The following is a 19,476-nucleotide window of genomic DNA, read 5'->3' as shown; positions in this document are numbered from 1 at the left end:
CCCTTCAGCAAAGTAACCATACCCAGTATCCCCTTCAGCAAAGTAACCATACCCAACATCCCCTTCAGCAAAGTGACCATACCCAACATCCCCTTCAGCAAAGTAACCATACCCAACATCCCCTTCAGCAAAGTAACCATACCCAGTATCCCCTTCAGCAAAGTAACCATACCCAGTATCCCCTTCAGCAAAGTAACCATACTCAACATCCCCTTCAGCAAAGTAACCATACCCAGTATCCCCTTCAGCAAAGTGACCATACCCAACATCCCCTTCAGCAAAGTAACCACACCCAGTATCCCCTTCAGCAAAGTAACCATACCCAGTATCCCCTTCAGCAAAGTAACCATACTCAACATCCCCTTCAGCAAAGTAACCATACCCAGTATCCCCTTCAGCAAAGTAACCATACTCAACATCCCCTTCAGCAAAGTAACCATACCCAGTATCCCCTTCAGCAAAGTAACCATACTCAACATCCCCTTCAGCAAAGTAACCATACCCAGTATCCCCTTCAGCAAAGTAACCATACCCAGTATCCCCTTCAGCAAAGTAACCATACCCAACATCCCCTTCAGCAAAGTAACCATACTTAACATCCCCTTCAGCAAAGTGACCATACCCAGTATCCCCTTCAGCAAAGTAACCATACCCAACATCCCCTTCAGCAAAGTAACCATACTTAACATCCCCTTCAGCAAAGTGACCATACCCAGTATCCCCTTCAGCAAAGTAACTATACCCAACATCCCCTTCAGCAAAGTGACCATACCCAGTATCCCCTTCAGCAAAGTAACCATACCCAGTATCCCCTTCAGCAAAGTGACCATACCCAGTATCCCCTTCAGCAAAGTAACCATACCCAGTATCCCCTTCAGCAAAGTGACCATACCCAACATCCCCTTCAGCAAAGTAACCATACCCAGTATCCCCTTCAGCAAAGTAACCATACCCAGTATCCCCTTCAGCAAAGTAACCATACCCAGTATCCCCTTCAGCAAAGTGACCATACCCAGTATCCCCTTCAGCAAAGTAACCATACCCAGTATCCCCTTCAGCAAAGTGACCATACCCAACATCCCCTTCAGCAAAGTAACCATACCCAGTATCCCCTTCAGCAAAGTAACCATACCCAGTATCCCCTTCAGCAAAGTAACCATACTCAACATCCCCTTCAGCAAAGTAACCATACCCAGTATCCCCTTCAGCAAAGTAACCATACCCAGTATCCCCTTCAGCAAAGTAACCATACCCAACATCCCCTTCAGCAAAGTAACCATACTTAACATCCCCTTCAGCAAAGTGACCATACCCAGTATCCCCTTCAGCAAAGTAACGATACCCAACATCCCCTTCAGCAAAGTGACCATACCCAGTATCCCCTTCAGCAAAGTAACCATACCCAACATCCCCTTCAGCAAAGTAACCATACCCAGCATCCCCTTCAGTAAAGTAACCATACCCAGTATCCCCTTCAGCAAAGTAACCATACCCAGTATCCCCTTCAGCAAAGTAACCATACCCAGTATCCCCTTCAGCAAAGTAACCATACCCAACATCCCCTTCAGCAAAGTGACCATACCCAGTATCCCCTTCAGCAAAGTAACCATACCCAACATCCCCTTCAGCAAAGTAACCATACCCAGCATCCCCTTCAGCAAAGTAACCATACCCAGTATCCCCTTCAGCAAAGTAACCATACCCAGTATCCCCTTCAGCAAAGTAACCATATCCCCTTCCAAAGTATCCCCTTCAGCAAAGTGACCATACCCAGTATCCCCTTCAGCAAAGTAACCATACCCAACATCCCCTTCAGCAAAGTAACCATACCCAACATCCCCTTCAGCAAAGTAACCATACCCAGCATCCTCTTCAGCAAAGTAACCATACCCAGCATCCCCTTCAGCAAAGTAACCATACCTAGCATCCCCTTCAGCAAAGTAACCATACCCAGTATCCCCTTTAGCAAAGTAACCATACTCAACATCCCCTTCAGCAAAGTAACCATACCCAGCATCCCCTTCAGCAAAGTGACCATACCCAGTATCCCCTTTAGCAAAGTAACCATACCCAGTATCCCCTTCAGCAAAGTGACCATACCCAGTATCCCCTTTAGCAAAGTAACCATACCCAGTATCCCCTTCAGCAAAGTAACCATACCCAGTATCCCCTTCAGTAAAGTAACCATACCCAGCATCCCCTTCAGCAAAGTAACCATACCCAGTATCCCCTTCAGCAAAGTAACCATACTCAACATCCCCTTCAGCAAAGTAACCTTACCCAACATCCCCTTCAGCAAAGTAACCATACCCAGTATCCCCTTCAGCAAAGTAACCATACCCAACATCCCCTTCAGCAAAGTAACCATACCCAACATCCCCTTCAGCAAAGTCCAGGAAACATGGACCCCATGGGCAGACACAAAATTTGAATTCCATTTCTATGTGTGCTGTATGTTGAAACATACCATTCTGTATAAAATACGTACATACATATTATACGAAAAGTACAAAAAAAATGCACTCACTAATCTAACTCTGGACAGGAGCGTCTGCTAAATGACAAAAATGTAACAGTATAACTTTAGTCCGTCCCCGAACCAGGGACCCTCTGCACACATCAACAACTGATACCCACGAAGCATCGTTACCCATCCCTCCACAAAAGCCGACAACGACAGAGATGTCTCAAAAATTCAACGTTTTTCATTTTCATCTCAATGGTGAGTGTGTAACCGATGTGAAATGGCTAGCTAGTTGGCGGTGGTGCGTCACTCGCTTTGAGACCTTGAAGTAGTGGTTCCCCTTGCTCGTCACCGATTGAAACGGTGCGCCAACTAGCTAGCCATTTCACATCGGTTACACACTCACCATTGAGATGAAAATGAATTGAGACATCTCTGTCGTTCTGGCTTTTGTTCACTCAACAACAAGCAATGCAAATATCAATGATTAAAATCCAGTGAAGATTATAAATTCATTTCAGACAAATTTTCGGCTATTGATGATGAATTGTGGTCAGGGCAAGGCATGTTAGTTATGTGAAAGGGGGGATAGAGGACGGGTGTGATGTATTACGTAGACATATCTGTCAGTCAACTGATTTCTTTAATAGGACAGAGAGGCACATGAAGAGAGGACAGTAATTCTCTCTCTGTTGACTCTTTCTCATGTCATTTTTCAGGGTTTAGATGGACCCGTAGGGCCGAGTGGACAGCCCGGTGAACCTGTGAGTAACCACGTCACACACACACACACACACACACACACGTTCCTCCACCCCACAGGCGGCTCTATGACCGCAGTATGCCCAGGCTGATTCACACTCCATCTTTATCCCAGCAGGTGAGGAGGAGGCCCAGTGGGGCTCTGCCTCTCTAAATGGATCACCCAGCAACCAAAGAGATAGAGGACTGCATTAGACATGTTAGGAGGGCTATGTTAAGGCTCACGCTGAATGTGGATCTATGTGGATGTGGATCATGCTGTTGAGGCCGTCTGAGTCAGAATTGTGTGAAAATGTCATTTTCCGTGATTCTACATGTAAAATCGGTTTGCAATCGGTTCGCAACTACAGTACACCCTGCAGGCAAACGCTATTGGTGTATCCGAGCCCTTAACTACAGAGACTCAGGGAAATAGAGGAGCTGGGGGTTTGGATGAGAGAGAGAGGGGAAGTGAGGGGGGAAGGGGAGAGAGGGAGGGAGATAAATGTGAGAGAGGAATTCAGTGGGTGGTGAATGAGATAAGAGCGAGTTAGAGAGTGAGGGAAAGGGAGAGCGAGATGGTAGAGATGAAATCCTGGCCTGAATGATTATATTTCCATATCAATCACTTCAAGGGAGATCACAGATGTGGCTTTGGAACAGGTGGCTTGGCCGAGGTACAAAGAGTGATGCTGACAAAAACAACACACGCAGAGACACCCCCCAACCCGCTTCATCTCTCTTTACAGACACACACACTCACACTCACACAAATACACACTTGCCCATATGCGCACAGGCTCATTAACTCGCTCTTCCTCAGACACTCACACACACAGACACACACAGACACACACACTCAAACATACTTACAATATTTCTCAAACACACACACACAAATGCATGATGAGCACACAGAAACACACACCAACACGCACACAGACACACACACATATATACTGTATATACAGTACCAGTCAAAAGTTTGGACACAGCTACTCATTCAAGGGTTTTTCTTTATTTTTCAAATGTTTTACATTGTAGAATAATAGTGAAGACATCAAAACTATGAAATAACCAGGTAGTAACCAAAAAAGTAACCAAAAAAGTGTTGAACAAATCAAAATGTATTTGATATTTGAGATTCTTTAAAGTAGCCACCCTTTGCCTTGATGACAGCTTTGCACACTCTTGGTATTCTCTCAACCAGCTTTATGAAGTAGTCACCTGGAATGCATTTCAATGTGTGCCTTGTTAAAAGTTAATTTGTGGAATTTCTTTCCTTCTTAATGCACTTGAGCCAATCAGTTGTGTTGTGACAAGGTAGGGTTGGTATACAGAATATATCCCTATTTGGTAAAATACCAAGTCCAAGTCAAGAACAGCTTAAATAAGCAAAGAGAAATGACAGTCCATCATTACTTTAAGACATGAAGGTCAGTCAATCCTGAACATTTCAAGAACATTGAAAGTTTCTTCAAGTGTAGTCACAAAAACCATCAAGCGCTATGATGAAACTGGCTCTCATGAGGACCGACACAGGAAAGGAAGAGCCAAAGTTACCTCTGCTGCAGAGGATAAGTTCATTAGAGTTTACTGCACCTCAGAAATTGCAGCCCAAATAAATGCTTTTTTTTCATTTTTCTTTTCACCTTTATTTAACCAGGTAGGCTAGTTGAGAACAAGTTCTCATTTGCAACTGCGACCTGGCCAATATAAAGCATAGCAGTGTGAACAGACAACACAGAGTTACACATGGAGTAAACAATAAACAAGTCAATAACACAGTAGGAAAAAAAGGGAAAAAAAGGGGGAGTCTATATACAATGTGTTGCAAAAGGCATGAGGAGGTAGGCGAATAATTACAATTTTGCAGATTAACACTGGAGTGATAAATGATCAGATGGTCATGTACAGGTAGAGATATTGGTGTGCAAAAGAGCAGAAGAGTAAATAAATAAAAACAGTATGGGGATGAGGTAGGTAAAAATGGGTGGGCTATTTACCGATAGACTATGTACAGCTGCAGCGATCGGTTAGCTGCTTCACAAAGTTCAAGTAACAAACACATCTCAACATCAACTGTTCAGAGGAGACCTCCATGGTTGAATTGCTGCAAATAAACCACTACTAAAGGACACCAATAATAAGAAGAGACTTGCTTGGGCCAAGAAACACGAGCAACGAACAAGGCCGGTGAAAATCTGTCCTTTGGTCTGATGAGTCCAAATTTGAGATTTTTGGTTGCAACCGCTGTGTATTTGTGAGATGCAGAGTAGGTGAACAGATTCTCTCCGCATGTATGGTTCCCACCGTGAAGCATGGAGGAGGAGGTGTGGTGGTGTGGGAGTGATTTGCTGGTGACACTGTTTGTGATGTATTTAGAATTCAAGGCACACAACCAACATGGCTACCACAGCATTCTGCATTGACACTACTTCCCATCTGGTTTGCGCTTAGTGGGACTATAATTTGTTTTTCAACAGGACAATGATCCAACACACCTTCAGGCTGTGTCACCTGCCTAAATGACTTCCGACCCGTAGCACTCACGTCTGTAGGCATGAAATGCTTTGAAAGGCTGGTCATGGCTCACATCAACACCATTATCCCAGAAACCCTAGACCCACTCCAATTTGCATACCGCACCAACAGATCCACAGATGATGCAATCTCTATTGCACTCCACACTGCCCTTTCACACCTGGACTAAAGGAACACCTACGTGAGAATGCTATTCATTGACTACAGCTCTGCGTTCAACACCATAGTGCCCTCAATGTTCATCGCTAAGCTAAGGACCCTGGGAGTAAACACCTCCCTCTGCAACTGGATCCTGGACTTCCTAACGGGTCGCCCCCAGGTGGTAAGTGTAGGTAACAACACATCCACCACGCTGATCCTCAACACGCTGATCCTCAACCCTCAACATGCTCAGTCCCCTCCTGTGCTCCCTGTTCATTCATGACTGCACATCCAGGCACGACTCCAACACCATCATTAAGTTTGCTGATGACACAACAGTGGTTGGCCTGGTCACCGACAACGATGAGACAACCTATAGGGAGGAGGTCAGAGACCTGACCATGTGGTGCAAGGACAACAACCTCTCCCTCAACGTAATCAAGACAAAGGAGATTATTGTGGACTTCAGGAAAAGGAGGACCGAGCACGCCCCCATTCTCATCAATGGGGCTGTAGTGGAGCAGGTTGAGAGCTTCAAGTTCCTTTGCGTCCAAATTCCCAACAAACTAACATGGGCCAAGCACACCAAGACAGTCGTGAAGAGGGCATGACAAAACCTATTCCCTCTCAGGAGACTGAAAAGATTTGGCATGGGTCCTCAGATCCTCAAAATGTTTTACAGCTGCACCATCGAGAGCATCCTGACGGGTTGCATCACTGCCTGGTATGGCAACTTCTCGGCCTCTGACCGCAAGACACTACAGAGGGTAGTGCGTACGGCCCAGTACATCACTGGGGCCAAGCTTCCTGCCATCCAGGACCTCTATACCAGGCGATATCAGAGGAAGGCCTTATGAATTGTCAAAGACTCCAGCCACCCTAGTCATAGACTGTTCTCTCTGCTACCACACGACAAGCGGTACCGGAGCGCCAAGTCTAGAACCAAGAGGCTTCTAAACAGCTTCTATCCCCAAGCCATAAGACTGCTGAACAGCTAATCATATGGCTACCCCCCCTATTTTATGCTGCTGCTACTCTCTGTTATTATCTATGCACTTTAATAACTCTGCCTACATGTGCATATTACCTCAGTTACCTCGACACCGGTGCCCCCGCACATTGACTCTGTACCGGTACCCCCTGTATATAGCCCCGCTATCGTTATATACTGCTGCTCTTTAATGATTTGTTATTCTTATCTCATACTTAAACATGTATTTTTTTCTTAAAACTGCATTTTTGGTAATTAAGGGCTTGTAAGTAAGCATTTCACTGTAAGGTCTACAGTACACCTGTTGTATTCGGCGCATGTGACAAATAAAATTGGATTTGATTTGATAAGGGCTATTTGACTAAGAAGGAGTGATGGAGTGCTTCATCAGATGACCTGGCCTCCACAATTGATTTATTTATTGGATTTTATTTAACCTCTATTGAACTAGGCAAGTCAGTTAATTAAGAACAAATTCTTATTTACAATGACGGAAGACCAAAATGCAAAATTCCTGCTGTGGGGATGGGGGCTGGGATTTAAAAAAAAATATATATATAAATATAGGACAAAACACATATCACGACAAGAGAGACAACACAACACTGACAACAACATGGTAGCAACACAACATGGTAGCAGTCACCTGACCTCAACCCAAATGAGATGGTTTGGGTGAAGTGAAGGAAAAGTGAGTGAAGGAAAAGCAGCCAAGAAGTGCATAGAATATTTGGGAACTCCTTCAAGACTGTTGGAAAAGCATTCCAGGTGAAGCTGGTTGAGAGAATACCAAGAGTGTGCAAAGCTGTCATCAAGGCAAAGGGTGGCTACTTTGAAGAATCTCAAATATCAAACTTATTTTTATTTGTTTAACACTTTTTTGGTTACTACATGATTCCATCTGTGCTATTTCATAGTGTTGATGTCTTCACTATTATTCTACAATGTAGAATATAGTAAAAACAATGAAAACCCCTTGAATGTGTAGGTGTGCCCAAGCTTTTGACTGGTACTGTATACTGTACCTGTATTTGTCATAATTTGAGGATGTATATAAATATACATGAGCTTATATGAACCTGATAGAGTATTGATCAGTGTGCTGTGTTTGACTCTAGGGTGCCAGAGGACTTGTCGGACCCAGAGGGTCACCTGGGCCACCTGGGCAGCCAGTAAGTCAACATCCAACCTTCAACTTAATGCTGTTCAATGGGCAATTTACCACCCTTCAAACCAGTCTGATATTAATAGATAACATTGAATACAGTTAAATCTGATTAGAAGTCTTTCTCTTTCAGGGTATTACGGGTGTGGATGGAGTTCAAGGGTCAAAGGGCAACCTGGTCAGTATTTTAAACATAACTTTGGACTCAAAATGACAACAGTTGATCCATGACGACTATAATGGGTTAATAAAAGCTTCCTAAAGATGGTGTTTAGAAACACAATCAGACCTGTGGAATGAAAGTGACTTGTATTAATTAAAGCATTGACCACAGTGGAGTAGCAGTCCCATGACCCTGTTTAGGATTCCTAGCATGTGGGGCTCTGACCATGTGACCAGGGTTGTGTGAAGACAAAGTGTGTGTGGCACTTCTTGTTGTTTTGTCTCAGGGGCCACCTGGAGAGACAGGGCCCAGCGGTCAACAAGGAAATCCTGGATTACAGGTAACCCACAACCTCACACAATGTCAACACACAACAACATGTTGTCAAAAACATCATCCATAAAAAACACAGTCTCAACACTCCCTTATGTCTCTCTCTTTCTACTCTCTCTTTATCTTCTTTCTCTCTCTCTCTCTCTCTCTCTCTCTCTCTCTCTCTCTCCCTCACACACACATGCACACACATATTAACCAGATTAATGTTTTGTTCTGGTCCAGGGCCTTCCTGGTTCTCAGGGTCCCATCGGCCTGCCAGGAGAGAAGGTAGGCACTGTGCATCTCTCTTCCTATCAGATTTAAAGACCTGATCTTGTGACCGCTATCAGCTCCGCCCCCAGGGGAGGCTGGCCTTGAACATTGTGACCCAGTATCAGCCACTCCTGACTCCCATTCAGATTACAGAGGACACATGACAGGAAATTAATATCCAGGAAACACAAACTGGAACACACACACAGGCAGGCAGGGAGTCAGTTCTGTGCTATCACACACCAGAGCCTCCTCACACTATAGCAGGGCTACTCAACTACTATTTCCTAGGTGGTAAAGGTCCGGATGGATATTGTCTTCATCGGCCTAGTAATAAACCTTGTGAGTCGTGACCCATATGACCCCAGACTGTTCACTCTCCTCTTGTTGGCACAAATCAAATCAAATCAAATTGTATTTGTCACATACACATGGTTAGCAGATGTTAGTGCGAGTGTAGCGAAATGCTTGTGCTTTTAGTTCCGACAATGCAGTAATAACCAACAAGTAATCTAGCTAACAATTCCAAAACTACTACCTTATAGACACAAGTGTAAGGGGATAAAGAATATGTACATAAAGATATATGAATGAGTGATGGTACAGAGCGGCATAGGCAAGATACAGTAGATGGTATTGAGTGCAGTATATACATATGAGATGAGTATGTAAACAAAGTGGCATAGTTAAAGTGGCTAGTGATACATGTATTACATAAGGATGCAGTAGATGATATAGAGTACAGTATATACGTATACATATGAGATGAATAATGTAGGGTATGTAAACATTATATTAGGTAGCATTGTTTAAAGTGGCTAGTGATATATTTTACATCATTTCCCATCAATTCCCATTATTAAAGTGGCTGGAGTTGAGTCAGTGTGTTGGCAGCAGCCACTCAATGTTAGTGGTGGCTGTTTAACAGTCTGATGGCCTTGAGATAGAAGCTGGTTTTCAGTCTCTCGGTCCCAGCTTTGATGCACCTGTACTGACCTCGCCTTCTGGATGATAGCGGGGTGAACAGGCAGTGGCTCGGGTGGTTGTTGTCCTTGATGATCTTTATGGCCTTCCTGTGACATCGGGTGGTGTAGGTGTCCTGGAGGGCAGGTAGTTTGCCCCCGGTGATGCGTTGTGCAGACCTCACTACCCTCTGGAGAACCTTACGGTTGTGGGCGGAGCAGTTGCCGTACCAGGCGGTGATACAGCCCGACAGGATGCTCTCGATTGTGCATCTGTAGAAGTTTGTGAGTGCTTTTGGTGACAAGCCAAATTTCTTCAGCCTCCTGAGGTTGAAGAGGCGCTGCTGCGCCTTCTTCACGATGCTGTCTGTGTGGGTGGACCAATTCAGTTTGTCTGTGATGTGTACGCCGAGGAACTTAAAACTTACTACCCTCTCCACTACTGTTCCATCGATGTGGATAGGGGGGGTGTTCCCTCTGCTGTTTCCTGAAGTCCACAATCATCTCCTTAGTTTTGTTGACGTTGAGTGTGAGGTTATTTTCCTGACACCACACTCCGAGGGCCCTCACCTCCTCCCTGTAGGCCGTCTCGTCGTTGTTGGTAATCAAGCCTACCACTGTTGTGTCGTCCGCAAACTTGATGATTGAGTTGGAGGCGTGCGTGGCCACGCAGTCGTGGGTGAACAGGGAGTACAGGAGAGGGCTCAGAATGCACCCTTGTGGGGCCCCAGTGTTGAGGATCAGCGGGGTGGAGATGTTGTTGCCTACCCTCACCACCTGGGGGCGGCCCGTCAGGAAGTCCAGTACCCAGTTGCACAGGTCGGGGTCAAGAACATTTAGCCGTTTTTTAACTCAATTTCCCTACAATTCTTCTACACATTTTGTCATGGAGCGGAGAGAAAATTGTGCAGTTTTAAGCTCATTTCCTTCAATTTTGTGTTAACAAAATCATTGAGTCAACAAAATCAATGGGGGCCCCCATGGGCATATAATCTGTCCATGATAACTACAAGATTTAGATAGCGGGTTAGCCTAACATACCTACCTAGCTAACATGGGTTAGTTGATCAACTATACATAACTGACATGTTAGAAATAGATCTCTAATGTCTGTCAGTGAATGACATAACAAGAGGACAACTTCTCATACACTACCACATGTAAAAAATGCACCTTGTGCATTCTACTGTTACAACTCTCAACCACATTAATAAATTGAAAGCCCAAGTTTTTTAAATGATTTATTTTTAAAGTCAGTAGCCGCCGGTTGAGTATGGCTGCACTAGAGGCTAATCATAAACATCAAAAACACATATACCCTGTATCACATTGTTGTAGTCTGGTTGTTACCCTTCAGATTGATTTGTATATACAGTAAGTTTCACCACTCAGGATCTGTCTCTGTCCCCCACAGGGTCCCCAGGGGTACGGTGGGCTGCAGGGACTCTCTGGTATCGATGGCCCAACTGTAAGTACATCCATCTGATTCTTCCTCAGCAGCCCTGATAGCGCTGACCTTACCAGGGTGCAATACCTCTTCTCCACCAGCAGGGGAGAACAGAAGGCATTAGGAAAGTTCTCCAACGCAGCATTTCAATTAGCTCTGTCAAATGAAGGATCTGTTTACAAAAGGGCTTAGCTAAACGTCCATCCATATGGCTTTACGTAACAGGAAACAGGGCTTATGTTTCGTGTGTACTGTCGTGTTCTGCAGACACAGCACCCTCCAAGTCCCCCTATACGTTGTGCTGTATTCCCTTTGCTTTGCATTGTCCATCAAGCTCCATTGATTGGTTCTAAAAACAGACTTGGAGATCTGTGGATAGTTATAATAGTAAGGTACCGCCGGCTGGTACAATGCTGTATTACTTGTTATAAACATGTGTGAGCCTTTATAATGTCTTACAATAAGACTTCTAATATGCTATGTCTGTTCAATGTGTGCAGGGCCATCCAGGAAGAGAAGGCCCTCCAGGAGAGAAGGGGCTCAATGTGAGTTACAGTACAGCCCGTTAGACCTGCCTGGGTCATCATACCACTGTGCTGTCATATAAACGTCCATATTATCCAATCACGTTCACTCATCACAATTCTCACCTCACATTTGTTTAATGCGTTGCCATCGGACACTCCCTTCCACTCCAATGATGTTTGTCCACGTTAGCTCATCATCATCATCATCATCATTGTACGCTCACTCCCGTTGACTCATCCTTTTCAACATTGTATTTTGACAATGCCATCGTCATTGCGCAGTCACATCAATCCACTCCGCTCATCAGCGGTATGGTATTGATCATAAAGTACACTCATCGTCATTGTCCAGTCACATCAATCCACTCCGCTCATCAGCGGTATGGTATTGATCATAAAGTACACTCATCGTCATTGTCCAGTCACATCAATCCACTCCGCTCATCAGCGGTATGGTATTGATCATAAAGTACACTCATCGTCATTGTCCAGTCACATCAATCCACTCCGCTCATCAGCGGTATGGTATTGATCATAAAGTACACTCATCGTCATTGTCCAGTCACATCAATCCACTCCGCTCATCAGCGGTATGGTATTGATCATAAAGTACACTCATCGTCATTGTCCAGTCAAAAGCACTCATTGCCATTGTGTGATTTGACTACATTAGCCCAACACAATTGCTCACTAGCATCTGTATAATGGATAGTGCTTTTCAGACATATGAATCCTGGTGTTGTTTTGTCGTACAGGGTTTGCCTGGAACCCAAGGGCCTGTTGGTTATCCAGGGACTCGCGGTGTCAAGGTGAGTCAGATGCTATGTAATGGTCACGGTTGAAATGTCCTCAAAGGTACAATGGTGAGAGAGATAGCCATTCCCTCAGACATTTCAATCTCTCTACCTGTGATGGACATGTTGTGGGAGTGTGTGTGAGTGTGTGATTGACAGTTGACAGGTTCAGAGAGAGCAGGTGTATTCTCAGGAGGAGATCTAATGACAGTGGGGATAACGTTTGATGGACATGTTGTGGAGTGTGTGTGAGTGTGTGATTGACAGTTGACAGGTTCAGAGAGAGCAGGTGTATTCTCAGGAGGAGATCTAATGACAGTGGGGATAACGTTTGATGGACATGTTGTGGAGTGTGTGTGAGTGTGTGATTGACAGTTGACAGGTTCAGAGAGAGCAGGTGTATTCTCAGGAGGAGATCTAATGACAGTGGGGATAACGTTTGATGGACATGTTGTGGGAGTGTGTGTGAGTGTGTGATTGACAGTTGACAGGTTCAGAGAGAGCAGGTGTATTCTCAGGAGGAGATCTAATGACATTTACATACATTACATTTAAGTCATTTAGCAGACGCTCTTATCCAGAGCGACTTACAAATTGGTGCATTCACCTTATGACATCCAGTGGAACAGTAGTGCATCTAAATCTTTTAAGGGGGGGGGTGAGAGGGATTACTTTATCCTATCCTAGGTATTCCTTAAAGAGGTGGGGTTTCAGGTGTCTCCGGAAGGTGGTGATTGACTCCGCTGTCCTGGCGTCGTGAGGGAGTTTGTTCCACCATTGGGGGGCCAGAGCAGCGAACAGTTTTGACTGGGCTGAGCGGGAACTGTACTTCCTCAGTGGTAGGGAGGCGAGCAGGCCAGAGGTGGATGAACGCAGTGCCCTTGTTTGGGTGTAGGGCCTGATCAGAGCCTGGAGGTACTGAGGTGCCGTTCCCCTCACAGCTCCGTAGGCAAGCACCATGGTCTTGTAGCGGATGCGAGCTTCAACTGGAAGCCAGTGGAGAGAGCGGAGGAGTGGGGTGACGTGAGAGAACTTGGGAAGGTTGAACACCAGACGGGCTGCGGCGTTCTGGATGAGTTGTAGGGGTTTAATGGCACAGGCAGGAGCCCAGCCAACAGCGAGTTGCAGTAATCCAGACGGGAGATGACAAGTGCCTGGATTAGGACCTGCGCCGCTTCCTGTGTGAGGCAGGGTCGTACTCTGCGGATGTTGTAGAGCATGAACCTACAGGAACGGGCCACCGCCTTGATGTTAGTTGAGAACGACAGGGTGTTGTCCAGGATCACGCCAAGGTTCTTAGCGCTCTGGGAGGAGGACACAATGGAGTTGTCAACCGTGATGGCGAGATCATGGAACGGGCAGTCCTTCCCCGGGAGGAAGAGCAGCTCCGTCTTGCCGAGGTTCAGCTTGAGGTGGTGATCCGTCATCCACACTGATATGTCTGCCAGACATGCAGAGATGCGATTCGCCACCTGGTCATCAGAAGGGGGAAAGGAGAAGATTAATTGTGTGTCGTCTGCATAGCAATGATAGGAGAGACCATGTGAGGTTATGACAGAGCCAAGTGACTTGGTGTATAGCGAGAATAGGAGAGGGCCTAGAACAGAGCCCTGGGGACACCAGTGGTGAGAGCACGTGGTGTGGAGACGGATTCTCGCCACGCCACCTGGTAGGAGCGACCTGTCAGGTAGGACGCAATCCAAGCGTGGGCCGCGCCGGAGATGCCCAACTCGGAGAGGGTGGAGAGGAGGATCTGATGGTTCACAGTATCGAAGGCAGCCGATAGGTCTAGAAGGATGAGAGCAGAGGAGAGAGAGTTAGCTTTAGCAGTGCGGAGCGCCTCCTTGATACAGAGAAGAGCAGTCTCAGTTGAATGACTAGTCTTGAAACCTGACTGATTTGGATCAAGAAGGTCATTCTGAGAGAGATAGCGGGAGAGCTGGCCAAGGACGGCACGTTCAAGAGTTTTGGAGAGAAAAGAAAGAAGGGATACTGGTCTGTAGTTGTTGACATCGGAGGGATCGAGTGTAGGTTTTTTCAGAAGGGGTGCAACTCTCGCTCTCTTGAAGACGGAAGGGACGTAGCCAGCGGTCAGGGATGAGTTGATGAGCGAGGTGAGGTAAGGGAGAAGGTCTCCGGAAATGGTCTGGAGAAGAGAGGAGGGGATAGGGTCCACGGGCAGGTTGTTGGGCGGCCGGCCGTCACAAGACGCGAGATTTCATCTGGAGCGAGAGGGGAGAAAGAGGTCAGAGCACAGGGTAGGGCAGTGTGAGCAGAACCAGCGGTGTCGTTTGACTTAGCAAACGAGGATCGGATGTCGTCGACCTTCTTTTCAAAATGGTTGACGAAGTCATCTGCAGAGAGGGGAGGAGGGGGAGGGGGAGGAGGATTCAGGAGGGAGGAGAAGGTTAAAAGAGCTTCCTAGGGTTAGAGGCAGATGCTTGGAATTTAGAGTGGTAGAAAGTGGCTTTGTTGCAGCAGCGACAGAAGAGGAAAATGTAGAGAGGAGGGAGAAAGGATGTCAGGTCCGCAGGGAGTGCGAGTTTCCTCCATTTCCGCTCGGCTGCCCGGAGCCCTGTTCTGTGAGCTCGCAATGAGTCATCGAGCCACGGAGCGGGAGGGGAGGACCGAGCCGGCCTGGAGGATAGGGGACATAGAGAGTCAAAGGATGCAGAAAGGGAGGAGAGGAGGGTTGAGGAGGCAGAATCAGGAGATAGGTTGGAGAAGGTTTGAGCAGAGGGAAGAGATGATAGGATGGAAGAGGAGAGAGTAGCGGGGGGAGAGAGCGAAGGTTGGGACGTGCGATACCATCCAGTAGGGGCAGTGTGGGAAGTGTTGGATGAGAGCGAGAGGGAAAAGGATACAAGGTAGTGGTCGGAGACTTGGAGGAGTTGCAATGAGGTTAGTGGAAGAACAGCATCTAGTAAAGATGAGGTCGAGCGTATTTCCTGCCTTGTGAGTAGGGGGAAGGTGAGAGGGTGAGGTCAAAAGAGGAGAGGAGTGGAAAGAAGGAGGCAGAGAGGAATGAGTCAAAGGTAGACGTGGGGAGGTTAAAGTCGCCCAGAACTGTGAGAGGTGAGCCGTCCTCAGGAAAGGAGCTTATCAAGGCATCAAGCTCATTGATGAACTCTCCGAGGGAACCTGGAGGCGATAAATGATAAGGATGTTAAGCTTGAAAGGGCTGGTAACTGTGACAGCATGGAATTCAAAGGAGGCGATAGACAGATGGGTAAGGGGAGAAAGAGAGAATGACCACTTGGGAGAGATGAGGATCCCGGTGCCACCACCCCGCTGACCAGAAGCTCTCGGGGTGTGCTAGAACAGTGGGCAGACGAAGAGAGAGCAGTAGGAGTACAGTGTTGTCTGTGGTGATCCATGTTTCCGTCAGTGCCAAGAAGTCGAGGGACTGGAGGGAGGCATAGGCTGAGATGAACTCTGCCTTGTTGGCCGCAGATCGGCAGTTCCAGAGGCTACCGGAGACCTGGAACTCCACGTGGGTCGTGCACGCTGGGACCACCAGATTAGGGTATGCGGCCACGCGGTGTGGAGCGTTTGTATGGTCTGTGCAGAGAGGAGAGAACAGGGGTAGACAGACACATAGTTGACAGGCTACACAAGAGGCTACGCTAATGCAAAGGAGATTGGAATGACAAGTGGACTACACGTCTCGAGTGTTCAGAAAGTTAAGCTTACGTAGCAAGAATCTTATTGACTAAAATGATTAAAATGATACAGTACTGCTGAAGTAGGCTAGCTGGCAGAGGCTGCGTTGTTGACTATGTAGGCTAGCTGGCAGTGGCTGCGTTGTTGACACTACACTAATCAAGTAGTTCCGTTGAGTGTAATAGTTTCTACTGTGCTGCTATTCGGGGCTAGCTGGCTAGCTAGCAGTGTTGATTACGTTACGTTGCGTTAAAAGAACGACAATAGCTGGCTAGCTAACCTAGGAAATCGCTCTAGACTACACAATTATCTTTGATACAAAGATGGTGGCTATGTAGCTAGCTATGTAGCTAGCTACGATCAAACAAATCAGGCCGTTGTACTGTAATGAAATGAAATGAAAAATGTGATACTACCTGTGGAGCGAAGCGAAATGCGACCGGATTGTTGAGTGCGGAAGTTCTGTTCGGTAGACGTTGGCTAGCTGTTGGCTAGCAGTGTCTCCTACGTTAAGGACGACAAATAGCTGGCTAGCTAACCTCGGTAAATTAAGATAATCACTCTAAAACTACACACTCTAAACTACACAATTATCTTGGATACGAAGACAGCAAAGACAACTATGTAGCTAGCTAACACTACACTAATCAAGTCGTTCAGTTGAGTGTAATGGTTGTGCTGCTAATCGGTAGACGGTGGACTAGCTAACGGTGGACGTTAGCTAGCTGGCTAGCTGCAGGGCAGTGTAGACTGCGTTAGGACGACGAAATACGATAATTACGCAATTATCTATGATACAAAGACGGCTATGTAGCTAGCTAAGAAGAAATTGCTAAGATTAGACAAATCAAACCGTTGTACTATAATGAAATGTAATGAAATGTAATACTACCTGCGGACCGAGTGCAGATGCGACCGCTCGCTCCAACCCGGAAGTACCTACCTATGACAGTGGGGATAACGTTTGATGGACAGTAGAAATTACAATGTTGGATAAGAGAGGAAGGTGTTTATGTGTGTGGGGGGTGGGATTGTGGGTATGGGTGTTTTGTGTGTGTGAGCGTGTGGGTGTGTGTGTGTGTGTGTGTGTACTCGTGTATATGCGTGTGTGTGAATTTAGCGTATGCACATGGAATTCAAATTGTATCTTGCGAGGATAGGTTGGGGTGTTGCATCATGGCTGCTTGCTCACTCAAAGTAATATTCACACCACCAGTATTCCACCTCTAGGTCACTGTTGTTAAGGCGCAAGCCGACCTCGTCTGCAATCGTTAATAGATGGCCAATAACTGGTCAATAGCAGGGCAATGACAGGTTAAGTCCTTCTCCATTGTCAAATCACGGTGTTTCTTACAATAGTTGTGGCAGTAAAATACAATAAAAACATGGTTTAGTGACAGCCCATGCATGCTGTTGATAGTACGGTACTTTTATTTACTTCTGAATACAGTACTGTAGGACAGGATCGTCTTGAATGGTGATTATGAGTGATATTGTGGCCTGTTCTGATTCTATTTGTATTTGAATGTCTGTTTCACAGGGAGCTGATGGAGTGAGAGGTCTGAAGGGGAGTAAAGGAGAAAAGGTGAGAAAAGAGTCATTTTCACAGTAATTGTGCTGTAAAACTAGAAGAATAGACGTGATTACTCACAGTCAAAGTACCAGTTGTCTCACTGTCAGATACTGTAAAGGCATCTCGTTTCTACTTCATGGTTTATTATGACATCCCCCATAGATATCTAATAGATCAGACACCTGACAGATCTCGGTACTGTGATTCATGAATCATCATGAATCATTAGAAATCACTGTCTTCTTCTCCTCTTCACATTGCAGGGTGAAGATGGCTTCCCCGGGTTCAAAGGGGACATGGGCCTCAAGGGAGACGGGGTGAGAGTGTACCCACGCCAGACTAACACACGCTTCAGATCAGAGCTGTCTCTCATTATGAACAAATAAGGTATTTTATGTAGAATGAGATGAGATCTCAGTTAGTCTGACCTGCTTTTCTGTCTTCTGTCTTCTCCCTCTCCCTCTCCCTCTCCCTCTCTCTTTCTCTCTCTCTTTCTCTGTCTCTTTCTCTCTCTCTCTCTATCTGTGTGTGTGTGTGTGTGTGTGTAGGGTGAGAACGGGGTCACCGGAGGTCATGGAGAGGATGGGCCAGAGGGGCCTAAGGGCCAGTCGGGACCCCTAGGAGAGGTTGGAGGTGCTGGCATAGCTGGAGAGAAGGTACAGGAACATTATTTCACTAGTAACATATACTGTATGTGTCTGGTTATGCAATATGTATGAGTTATTGGGATTATGCAGATGTATGGATATATGCGTGTTCACTGTGTCGGCTACAGTACATGTAATCACATGAACACCCTGCTAAACCATGTCATACAGTATTTGCATACATTATGCACTTTGTTTTTGGCAATGTTGCCAAGTCAACCATAATGATTCCACTCCTCTTTTTCTGTTAATCTCTCTCTCTCTCTTTCGCTCTGTCTCTCCTTCCTCAGGGTAAACTGGGTGTCCCAGGGTTGCCAGGATACCCAGGAAGACAGGGGCCCAAGGTGAAATCCAATTAAGAGCTTTAAAACTTTGTTTTACGTTAAAACTTAGAAACACAAAGAAATGTGTATTTCTTTGGCTCAGCTCATTGCTGTCAAATAAAACATAAAGCATGATAAATGGCTGATTTAAAAATAGGTATTTTATTAATAGTTCATTAGTGACAACAATTCATTAGCAGGTTGATTAATGGCGTATTTAAGGCAGTGTGTTTGACTTATGGATTAGATTTTGCTTAATTCGATACTGTGGTTAATTATTAGTTGATTAAATGTTGTGGTTGATGCATGATTAATGTAAGGCTGTAGATTGTTAACCTCTGTGTGTGTTCTCCAGGGATCCGTGGGGTTCCCTGGTTCTGCCGGGGTTCTGGGAGATAAAGGAAGACGGGTGAGAACCATGGGACCTGTATTGAACCATACTGAACTGTATTGAACCATACTGAACTGTATTGAACCATACTGAACTGTATTAAACCATACTGAACTGTATTGAACCATATTGAACTGTATTGAACCATATTGAACTGTATTGAACCATACGGAACTGTATTGAACCATACTGAACTGTATTGAACCATACTGAACTGTATTGAACCATATTGAACTGTATTGAACCATACTGAACTGTATTGAACCATACTGAACTGTATTGAACCATATTGAACTGTATTGAACCATACTGAACTGTATTGAACCATACTGAACTGTATTGAACCATATTG

General features: G+C 45.7%; 1 protein-coding gene across 1 annotated transcript in view; it reads left to right on the top strand.

Annotated features, from left to right (window-relative positions):
- LOC115110893 (collagen alpha-1(XI) chain-like) overlaps positions 1-19,476 on the top strand; it is a 102,984-nt gene that overhangs the window by 55,797 nt on the left and 27,711 nt on the right. Inside the window, exons 19-31 of the mRNA XM_065010137.1 lie at positions 3,184-3,228; positions 8,000-8,053; positions 8,180-8,224; positions 8,496-8,549; positions 8,768-8,812; positions 11,174-11,227; positions 11,707-11,751; positions 12,489-12,542; positions 17,731-17,775; positions 18,027-18,080; positions 18,312-18,419; positions 18,701-18,754; positions 19,089-19,142. Coding sequence (XP_064866209.1) covers positions 3,184-3,228; positions 8,000-8,053; positions 8,180-8,224; positions 8,496-8,549; positions 8,768-8,812; positions 11,174-11,227; positions 11,707-11,751; positions 12,489-12,542; positions 17,731-17,775; positions 18,027-18,080; positions 18,312-18,419; positions 18,701-18,754; positions 19,089-19,142 — 711 coding nt within the window. The remainder of the gene's footprint in view (positions 1-3,183; positions 3,229-7,999; positions 8,054-8,179; positions 8,225-8,495; positions 8,550-8,767; positions 8,813-11,173; positions 11,228-11,706; positions 11,752-12,488; positions 12,543-17,730; positions 17,776-18,026; positions 18,081-18,311; positions 18,420-18,700; positions 18,755-19,088; positions 19,143-19,476) is intronic.

This window comes from Oncorhynchus nerka, linkage group LG26, assembly GCF_034236695.1.
Source record: "Oncorhynchus nerka isolate Pitt River linkage group LG26, Oner_Uvic_2.0, whole genome shotgun sequence".
Classification (NCBI taxonomy): Eukaryota; Metazoa; Chordata; class Actinopteri; order Salmoniformes; family Salmonidae; genus Oncorhynchus; species Oncorhynchus nerka.
This window is presented reverse-complemented; position numbering and strand designations above follow the sequence as displayed.